This window comes from Palaemon carinicauda, chromosome 15 (genome assembly GCF_036898095.1).
Source record: "Palaemon carinicauda isolate YSFRI2023 chromosome 15, ASM3689809v2, whole genome shotgun sequence".
In the NCBI taxonomy this organism is placed as follows: Eukaryota; Metazoa; Arthropoda; class Malacostraca; order Decapoda; family Palaemonidae; genus Palaemon; species Palaemon carinicauda.
The window spans coordinates 43,317,811-43,328,950 of record NC_090739.1 but is presented as its reverse complement, the minus strand read 5'-3'; the positions used below and the strand labels follow the sequence as shown (position 1 = coordinate 43,328,950).

At 37.4% G+C, this 11,140-nt stretch overlaps 1 protein-coding gene across 1 annotated transcript in view; it reads left to right on the top strand.

Moving 5' to 3' along the window:
- The first annotated feature begins 1,980 nt into the window (after positions 1-1,980).
- Positions 1,981-11,140, top strand: part of Chc (clathrin heavy chain) — a 44,432-nt gene continuing 35,272 nt past the window's right edge. The window contains exon 1 of the mRNA XM_068388339.1: positions 1,981-2,164. Within this exon, the coding sequence (XP_068244440.1) occupies positions 2,123-2,164 (42 nt within the window). The 5' untranslated portion in view covers positions 1,981-2,122. The remainder of the gene's footprint in view (positions 2,165-11,140) is intronic.

Sequence of the window (11,140 nt, the reverse complement as noted above, 5' to 3'; positions counted from 1 at the left end):
AATGTTCTCTCTCTCTCTCTCTCTCTCTCTCTCTCTCTCTCTCTCTCTCTCTCTCTCTCTCTCTCTCTCTCTCTCTCAAGAGCCAGTGCATCCAAGGTAACGTACGTGTATTAGCCAAAAACGTGTTCTCATTTGTTATTCCCTCTGGGCATTCCTTTTCAGGATCTATGGAATGCAATTCCAAGTGAATAAAGTATGTAAAAATATATCTGTTAACAGAAAACAGACGCTCTGTACAAATATTGGTATGAACATCTGACATCAGTTTAATTCTGAAGTGCAAAGGATTTCTATTGAAAATGCATTGAAGCGAAGCATTGCCCTCGATAGCCTTTTTGTGCTCAATCACGCCTATCTCATCCGGTGCTGAAACAAAATGTGGCTCATTTTGATTTAGCCTACTCTTGTATCATCGTTATTTTCAAAGTCAGTAGCTTATTAGGCGGATGAAAAAAAATACGGAACACCTTCAATAGGCAATATGAGAATCTTATGAATAAAATCATCTATTCAGTATTTTCCTCTTACTTGGATTACGATTTTAAAAAAGAAAATACAATAATCCCAGATTAATCCTACGCTACTCAAAATGATCTTTTACGTTCAACTTTACAATTCACAGTCATGAGGAATCTATTGAAATATCCCTTTCTTCTATGATATTATGAGATTACAAATAACGCGTACAATGTTATGCAAAATGAAAAGAGGAAGAGGAGAAAAAGATCGAATGGTAATGTAGTAACTCAGTGCTGCGAGTGGGATCTTTGTCAATCAATTCACAAATACTTTTTTTTTTTCTTTTCATTTTGAAGATTCAAATAATGAACACGATACAGCGTGACTATAAACGTTTTTAAAGCTGCAATCGGTAAAGGAAAGTCACATGCATGAAAGTGGAATAGCTAAGTAAAGTTTAAGAATTTAAAGGAAAAGGTGTAGGTTACGTGATTTATCCTGTATTTAATGAATAACACGCATGCTTAGCAAACACATAACAAAATACTTGTAGGTATACGTACCAATTGTACATAATTATAATTACGAGAGATAAATTTTGTCATGGATTTATTTGGATTTCTTCAAGTTATAAAACTAGGTAATGAACTGTAGTCTTTTATGACGGCTGTAGATCATTTAGAATTAAAGGTAAGCCTAATAGGCCTAATTAATAGAATCATAATTGAAGTAACACGTTTCTTACCTTCAACTATGTATGAAAATTGTCCATGTAACATTCAGCATTGGGTCATGTCATTAACTTCTCCTTCGTATAAATGCGTTGATAGGTAAACATAATGAGAAGCAGGATTAAAGGGATCTGCACTCAGTGTGATGAACTTTGAAGAAAAAAAGTTGTTTCCAGTTTGCGTAGATGACGCAACATACCTTTCTTTTGATACACACTGCGAAATAACTGATATTAGTTCCAATCGATACCTATGGAATTTTTCTTTCGGTAATAAAGATTACCAAATATACCTACGGGATTCTGGGGGAATATCCCATTTCGACATAACCTCGACTTAATAATTCATTGACTTTACGGTTGTGCACTTGACACTTGCAACTTTCTAAAATGTTCCAAGAAAAAATGAGTAAAATTGTCTATATAACGTGCTCAAATTATCTAGCTGAGATCTTGCCATTTCATTTACTTATTTGAGTACATAAAATTTATATAACCTAATAAAGATTAACAAATTACATTCGAAAATTATATTGTTATCATTATCAAAAGAAATGTCCGATCAATGAGAAATCTGACAGAGGCTGCTCAGTTGGCAGGCCGCCTAACCGCTATTTTCCTCCGCGAACACACCAATTGCTCGAAAGTGTGACAACTTGACTTAAAACTGTGATAATTGAAATACATATAAGTTCATGTATTTTTCAAATGTACAATATTTACATATTATTGACAATTGTGTTCATTTATAGCAAAATAGGGGTAGGCGGAGTGATACACTGAAGGAACTAGCTGCACTTGTCACGGACATATTGGATAGTGTCGGTGTGGCTGCGAACTAATCTGGATGGGTCCAATAACAGGAAAATAACCCCTTGAACCTACGGTTTTTTTCGCCTCTTTACCCCTTTTGCCACCCATCATTCCAGCAAGATGTCTCAAGTATTACCAATACGGTTCCAGGAGCATTTGCAGGTATGTGAAAATAAGTAAACGATCTCCTACCCCGGGTCTGTGAACGCCCACTGGGCCGTCATATGATCAAGTTGTGAATGACATTTCCTTTACATTTCCCGACATCTTGTGCTTCTAATCGGTAATATTATACGTGCCCTGTGCCTAGAGAGTGAGTTGTAATCGTGAGTGACCTTAGGAACCATCTTTTAGGGGCTCAAATATTGTAAAAATTACACCGAAAATAGGAAGTCTATTGAATCGGGTCACCAGGTGGCCCTTTTCAAGACATGTTTACGTTCGAAGAAATTAAGATTTTGTAAGTGAACTGTTGCTGTGGTTATTTGCTTATGCCTATAGTATGTGGAAGCAATCTCCTGGTAAAAGTAATAAGCTTCTATTTGTGAAGAGGAATAGAATTCTGCGAAAACCCCTTAATCCTGGGTTGCAGCACAGGCGACAAGGCGTTCGGTGAAAGCTAATGACGACCCCTGACGAGATAGCATACACTCTGCCATGTTTCATAACATTATTGGAAAGCTTTCTCTATAAATTCCACAGAAGTAAAATTTTGAGGAGAAAGGGAAATTCAGTGTCCAAAAATTGTCCACTTTTGCCGATGACAGCCGGATGTTGGGGGAGACGGTTGCCAGTTAATGCTTTTCCTGTGAATTTAATAGCCATAGGCACACCCATCACATTATCTTAATTTGATAAACCCCTACTTTCAGGGCTTAGATTGTTTAAATGATAGCGTTGATGAGGTTTTAGGCCTGAGTTTTAGACCAGATATGTCCGAATTTGTAATATACTACCGGTACAAAGATTTGTTATTAAAAGGATGATGAGTATAAGGGTAATCATAACCTTTTATTAAATAACTGGCCCATCCTACGGGACTAGCTGGTTTGTTGTTCATAAAGGCTGGAATGAATGTTAGGCCTACTGATCATGTTTGAGGAAAAGATAGCAGGTGGCAAAATTTATACTAGGTCATATTTTGAGATAAACTAGCTGAGTGGAGTCCAGCTGAAAAATAGTCTAGCCTTCAATTTATTTTGTAGTTTTAGTTTTTGTCTATGCCAAGGAAGTTTTTCACACTGGAAATGTTATAATATACAGTATATATATGGCTAGTGAAGTTCCCAGATCTTGATCAGGTTAACACATCTTATATTAATTCCTAGCAAAACTGAAATTCGCTGAAAGAAATTTATCCTTGCTGGCTACCTTGACGTTTGTCACTATGATTAAAATGTGAATACTATTTGAGACTCCATTGTTTGCTGCACATGCATTGGTTTCAGTTGTTTTGAGGAACTTTGACAAAAATTGTTAATCTGTTTTAACCAATTAAGACAACAAATATTTATCTACAAGTTCCTGGAATTTTTTTTGTAACAGCCAATTTTTTCCCCACCCTTCCCTTCAATTTCAGCATAAGTACAGTGACAAGAAGTCATTGAAACTAAGTACGGTAGAATCTAATTTCATGTATTTCGTCAAGTGTTCTTGTTATAAATTATCTCTATTCAGTAAGAAGTTATTGTTGTTCATCTGAAAGTGAAAAATTCCCAGAGAATATGACCCATGTGATTGGCATGCGCAGCTCATTCATGTACCGTCTGTCAGACCAAAACTGTTAAATTGTTTATTTTGCTAGTGATGCGAACCAGGTTGGAGCAAAAATGACTAGAGGATTGAGATGAATTACAGTATTGGTTACTTATGGTACTCAAGTGACTCGCCAGGACGTCGTCTGCAGCAAATCCATGTACTGCTTAATAGTGACCCACGGGGTGGTGTACACAACACATCTATGTAATGCCTTTAATTATGACCCACAGGGATTGCGTGCTCAACACATCCATGTTCCCTCTCAATAGTGACCCAAGGGGATGGCTGCATAGCACATATAGCCTATATTCCACTTGTCAAAACAGACAAGTGAAATTGGTTATATTGCGAGTGGAGTGAGCCATGTCTGATCAAAAACTCAGCTGATATGAAATATAGGTATTATTCTTTAATTTCAAGCCACTTCCATGAACCCTGTAATTTTTCAATTGATTACCGGTATCTTCATTATCCATTTCTGATCATTATTATTTCTGCAAATCACTGGTTTCACACTGTGATCCCCGGTACTGTAATAGTTTTCATAAGGCAGGTTAGGAAAACTTGTGAAGGGGTGATTTGGCTCAATATTCATTGTCAGAAATTAATAAACTGTAAAATAGCGGTAATTCTATACAATAGGTCTGCCAACAATTTATCAAATTTAAGTATATACTTTCATTAAAAAGAGGCAAGTCCAAGGTTTTGTTAGATATATAAATTCAAGCTGCGCTAGGTCTAGAAGTGGTCTGAAAATCAAAATTAAATTTGACCCACCTAAGAAAAAACCTTGAGTCCCTGGAATTCATAACTCGCAAATTCCTCGTCAGACTGAGCTTTCATTTTTTCGTGGGTACGTTAAAAACATATATTATGTCATTATTACATTGACTGTATTCTACATAGCAAGACATCAACCAAACGTCATAGTTTTTAACCAATGATGATTATCCCCATTTTACTTGGGACTAGAGTTTTAACAAAACTAGAATCACATGACTTGAATACCCAATAAGGTGACAGTTTTACTAGGAAACTGAAAACTTCTAGACAATTTTCATATAATTTCCACCGCTAATTTTTCAGTCTTATGAAAGCCATGGAAGAGTGTGAACCTTCAATTTCTGGTGTGGTTTCTCATTTACCATCTACTTTGGCATCAATTTCTGTGGATTTTCTCCCAAGTTCGTCTCAATTATTTAAATTACAAAGATTTTGTTTTGCATTACTGTGGTAACAATAATAATTAAGTACTGCCAAGATCACCGTGTTGTTAAAAGTGAAAATGACACTATTTGCCCCAACTGCAGTTCTAAGTGCCTACTTGATATTAACAAAAAAGCATTTTGGTGTGCAGAAGGCATGTTTTGTTGAAAACAAGAAAATAAATAAAAAGGTAGTTTTCACGTATCCATTTTTAAGGGAACTTGGTTTGAAAAGTCTTTTAGATATAGAATCTAATATGTTACTTGCGAATAATTATAGTGGTGTTAAATTTAGTTATAAATTTTTTGAAAATGAATTGAGAATTCTCAACTATAAATGATTGGCTCATTCATTCCTAAGGTTATTGTGCACTGGGTATAGAGTCGGAAAGGTGCAGCTCACCTTAACCCTCCAACCTAAGTACACATAGGATTTTAGGTGTTTTATATTGAACATGGCTGTGTAAGGGGTGTGGTCGCAGCCTCCCTCCCGCTAGGTAAGGATACGGCTACAAGGTTAGGTTAGGTAGTTTGTTTACGTTAGTTATGTTTAGGGGAGTTGGTGGCCTTATTTATTGCTAATTTTTCATGTGCTATTATTCATATTTTTAAACAGGTTCTTCAATTCATTCTCCACCCAAAACCCCCAGTTTCCTGCTGGGGTCCCCCCTTATTGGAAAAGTTAACAAATAGGGTAACAATACTGTTCCTCCTAAAAAAAAAAAAAAAACAAGTCACCTTTAGATAAAGCACTAAGTAATTCATCAGAAAAAGAAAAATATCAAATTTAGTAGTGGTGGAGCTATTGTATAGAATTACCAAAATAGCTAGTGGGAAAACTATATGGTTTGTGTATTTGGCTACAAATTGAACTTGGTATCATATATTTACCAATTTTTTTTTATAGGAAAAATGTTGTTTTATCTTTGTCTGAAATAATTATGAAGCTAGTTTTACAATTTATAAAATATTAGGATTTAGTGTTACCTTGCCAAGAGTGGTTAGTTGAGTAGCAAAAAACAGGGTTGAGACTTAGTCTTTAGACAAGCTAAAGATACAGCTGTCTAAAGCGGGGTTTACACGGGCGAGCAGCTCGTCAAGCCTGGCTCGACAACCCTGTGTTTGAATTGATGTTCGAGCGTGTAATCGGGCTATTTGGTTGTCGAGCGCGCTCGTCGAACGGCTCGATGAAAGTCAGGCTCATCTTGACTTTTGTGGGCGGAGCTACAGTACATTGTTTGACGAGCGGTGTGAACGGGTGTCGAGCATCGAACCTCAGTTGTTATTCAAACCTGCTAGAGGAAACATCCTCAAAGAAATGAATAATGGCTGCCATTAATGAAAGCACGAATGAGAAGGAAGTCGTACTTTGATTTTATACATACAAATCGGGCTCATCCAGCTTTATGGAAAGTTAAATCCAAAGACTATTCCAATAAAGTGGCCAGAAACAAAGGAATAGCGGCTCTGCATGAAATATTGAAAAAACTAATTTCAAAGCCTTAATTTTGAAGCAATAAGCAAGTTGGTGTATGAAAATTTCTCTTATTATATTGAATTATATTGTAATTTAACATAAAAATTCATCCTATCAGCATAACTTGACAAGAGGCACAAAAAAAACCATATCTCTGAAATCTTATAAATTGGTTAGTTATAGAAATAGGAAATATGTATCTCAAATGAAGGTACTTGCGGCCACGGAAATTTGAAGGGCTAAAGTAGACTTGTCTCAACTTTCAAAATTTATTCTGTGAATTGGTATGATTACTTGAATTCTTTCAAAGATTGTCATTTTAAAAGAGCTGTTTGTTTGTATTTCTACTAGATAATTATTTTCTATTTGCCATTATCTGCAATACAGAAGGTAGATGAACAGATGCCTTAATATGAAATTCTTTATGCTATAGGCCATTTTTTTAGTTGCATTAGTTTGTATTGGCAGGCCTATTGCCAATTTGGCATCTTGGTACTGTACTTTGTTCTGGTTAATATAGAATACTGTACTCTAGTTTCAAGCAAAACTGAAATTTGCTATAGGAAACGGATAAATGTTGGCTCTTTTGGCCTTTTTCTCTAATGGAGTCTGAGGCATAGTGAATAATGTATAAATTAACTAAAATGTGGACATGATTTGATTTTCTAAGTTTGTCGCTTACTAATAGAGGTTAATTTTGGGTTATTGTGTATGCGTTGTTTTCATTCACTTATGCCAGCTTTCAAATATTTATGATCAAGTTTCTGGATGTTTTTTACCCATCTGCATCAGTTCCCGCATCACTACTATCCCAAGAAGAAGTCTTCCACTGGGGAATTCAATCTATTTCAAAATTTAGTGTATTTGCACGTACAGTATTATGGTCGTTGATTATATTTAAAATACACTATGCAGTTTATACTGATAGTTGCTGATGTTAGAGTAAAAAATATCCTTGAAATTAGGACCCACAGGATTGGCCTGTGCACCTCATCCATGTAACGCTTCCCAGAACATGGGTAGCATCGAGATAATGTTTATTTGCCACATCTAATCAGAGACCATTTAAGGGATTTGATATAGATTATAGATATGTTTTAATAGCGATCCACATGGATGTCGTGCGCAGCTCATGCACGTACCGCTTGCTAGAACAGAGCTGTAGTGAGATAATGTATTGTATGCAGTGTTTAGGAGCAAACCATTTGAAGGTCATTGTGTATCATGGGTTAAGATACTTTGATTTTATGCCATTGACACTACTAAATGTTTTTCTAACTGGTTATCTTGCATTTATTATGCATTTCTGACCATTACTGGTGAAATTACTTTTTTGGTATTTCATAACCGTAAACTTTCTACTTTCCATCTACATGAATGTAATTGATATTAGCAGCTTTACAGTGCACTTCTGAGTTTGTGCCTATTGTTGACTTCTCTTGTTTATCCTGTGTTGTTGGAAATCATGACTGCACTCCGGATAAGTTGCCTGTGTCCTGCCAATTTCTACCAATGGGTGTGCAAATCCTGCTGCATGGAAATTTTGTTCTCGTTTGATAAACCTTGGAAAAAGATTGCCAAAACATGCCACCAATTAAAGCTATATACAGGGGAAAATACAAACTCCAGATTTGTTTATGAAGTTCCTTTAAAGAATTACCTGTAATAGACAAAGTAAATTCTGTAACCGCAGGGACTGTCCTGTCCTTACAATATTCTTATTGCCATGAAGGGACCTGGCAAGGGGAACCATACTTACTTAAATCTCATCCAACATTGATGTGCCTTCTTATGACCACCCATAATGTCTCGCATCTCTACAGGAACCCCCTTATCTTTTGTCCATTGATGATGCCATTTATAGCAACAACTCACCCCTAAACCACTTAATAACACGCCCTCACAACGTACTCTTCTCCTGAAGTGCCTGACACCTCATCCCAACTTCAATTCCCATTTTCCATTGTCTGATTGTAGACTCAAACTTCTCAACCTCCTCAATGTCTCCAACACACACTCAACAGACCGATCCAAAGCATAGCCATTCCTACCACCATTATAGTAATGATAATACTGTAGTACTGTATTCAGTGCTGGTACAGTATGTGGTCTACCACCTTCATTCTTGGATGTCTTCCCTCACTAGAATATAGGGATTGATTTAATAATTGAAATATTGCTAAAATATTCGCCTATGCGGCTTAATCTTGTGGTGCAACATGTACCGTTTGCCAGAACAAGAGCAAGGAGATAATGTTAAATGTGAGCGAAACAAACCAATTGAACCTAGTGATTGATTAGATAATTAAAATATATCACTGTGATTCCAAAATACTATTGAGTTATTTAATTTGTCATTGTCACTTAGCTGGTTATCGAATAGGGAGCAATCAGTAGTCGTATTTTTGGGCAGGCCACTTATACCAGGCCATTGACTGAATATTGTAGGTCATGTTCAAAAGGTGGGTCACATTCTGTACTGGCCCCTAATGTTAAAAGTAATTATAATATTAATAACAATAACAAAGAAATTTATAGGTTTCTGAAGGGAGAAAATTGTCAGTATGGAATGTCGGTGAGGAATAAAGGGAATTGTCGTCATTATCGGCCGACTGAAATTTTCTAGATGTGATACCATATCTCTGTATGGGTATGTAATAGATTAAATGATTATCCTCTAATAGATACTACCTGCCATTTTACTTTCAACAGTCAATCAATGTCATGTTGTGCAATATTAGAAATTTTCAACATGTTCATGGATTTTGCACAAAAACTTTCATCTCTCTCCCTGTCTCCTCCACCCCTTACCAAACCCACTGCTTTCCCATCCCTCGGCTTGTCTTCCCCTACGCATAATCTTCCTCTCCAACTCTTACCCCATTCTCCACCCGGTACTTTCCCTTCGTTTTTCTCTCTCTTCCTCATAGTTCTGTAGTAGTAGTAGTAGAACAGCATCTTAGTATAACTGCAAGTGAACAACAATACTCCTAAAATGCCACCACAAACTCTTCTGGCATCACCCAAAGCAGAACCATCTTCCTCTACCATCATCAGCAACAAACCGTTCACAATTTTTCACCATTCAATCTCAAACTGATCCCACTTTCCCCTGCTTTTCCACTTTCACATCATAAACCCTCCTACCACCTTCCAACACACTCCTCCACATGTCTTAAGTTCATGGCACTGCTATAACATTTCTTAATAAGGATAATAGCTACCACAAGACACTAATCTGTAAAGCCTTTCTTTCTATTTGCAAACATTGGAGGTTTAGTGTCATAGAAGGGAAGAGTTGCAAAAATCCCAGTTCTATGAGAAATTTTGTGAAAGCAATTTTTTTTTCTCCTGCACTAAGAGGTATTGCACATAAAGGATTTAGAATAGGCAAGTAATTCATGCTTTTTCTAGAAATTCATGTAAATGAGCTAGACCCCACCATCATACTAGCATATCGAGAAGTCTGTTCTCGCCTCATGTCAGAACCTTGTCGACTTGAGGATGAGCATACACAGTCCAAGGCAGAGTTTCATATCACAGGACAGGCTACAGAGGTTGAGGAAGTCTCAGTGGACTTCTTGATATTTATTCAAATCCCCAGATCCTGACAAAACTCGAAGAGGTCCCTGTGGAGCAGAATCGGGGACTTTGACTCCGCTAGCTAGAGCCAATCATAGAGATATCGGAGGTCTTATTCCCATCACGCGAGCCCAGGTTGAAACCACCTCGTTCCCAAGACAAGCCAGTGGATTGGAGTTTGGAAAATGTTGTCCTTCAGGTCTATGACCAGTAAGATGATGTTCTGTCTTATTGCCTGGAGGACCATGGTGGGTCTCCATCTTGAACCCTTTCAGAATAAGGTCTTTCAGATGGGACAGGTTAATGACTGGTTTCCAACCTCCTGGCAGATTCTGTACAAGGAACAGGTTGCTGTAATAACCTGTAGACAGGAGAGGTCTTTGACGGATCCCCTCGAATACAACAAACCGCTCATTGCTACTGGAGTGAGAGTTAGTGAACAGGAGGCTGTATCAAATGCAAAGGACCTCTATTTTCCAATGTTTTGGAGAAGGCCAGGTCCTCTCCTTCCATCATGATGTCTGTGGTTTAAAGGGCTGGCCCTGCTTAGTCTTTATCCTGTATTGAGGTGGTTTGTTGTCAGTCTGCCTCGCTCTTGGAGGCCAGTTCTTCTGTTTAGCAGGCATTGTAGTAGGCTGCTTGAAAGTGGCAGTGCTCTTGAAAAAGGAAGCTTGACTAGCCTTTTCCCACTTTTCTACCCCCTAATGCCTCCACTTGTCAGGTGGAAAGAGGGAGGGACTATGTCAGTTGGGTGAACTTGTTGACCACTGCATCTCGTCCTTTTAGTTCCCAGTTGCTCTACTGATAGGCACACTGTTTTATCAAAATCTCCACCACCTATGCACGTGACAAGATGAGCTCCTTATATTGTTTGTGTATCTTAGGATCTGCAAGATTCTAAAATACCAAACCAGTGGTCGTTCTAAGCGGAAGCCTGTAAAGCTGAAATTGCTGCTGCCTCCATGTTCATGGCCACTGAGCATGAAAACTGATGTTTTTTGTAAGATGTAGGAGTCATTATCTTCGACTGAGTTAAGCCCACATTGAAATAACACCAGCAAATTGTTGCAGTCAGTATGAATACTGAGGACATTTTTGAAATGTTGTATTACCGTC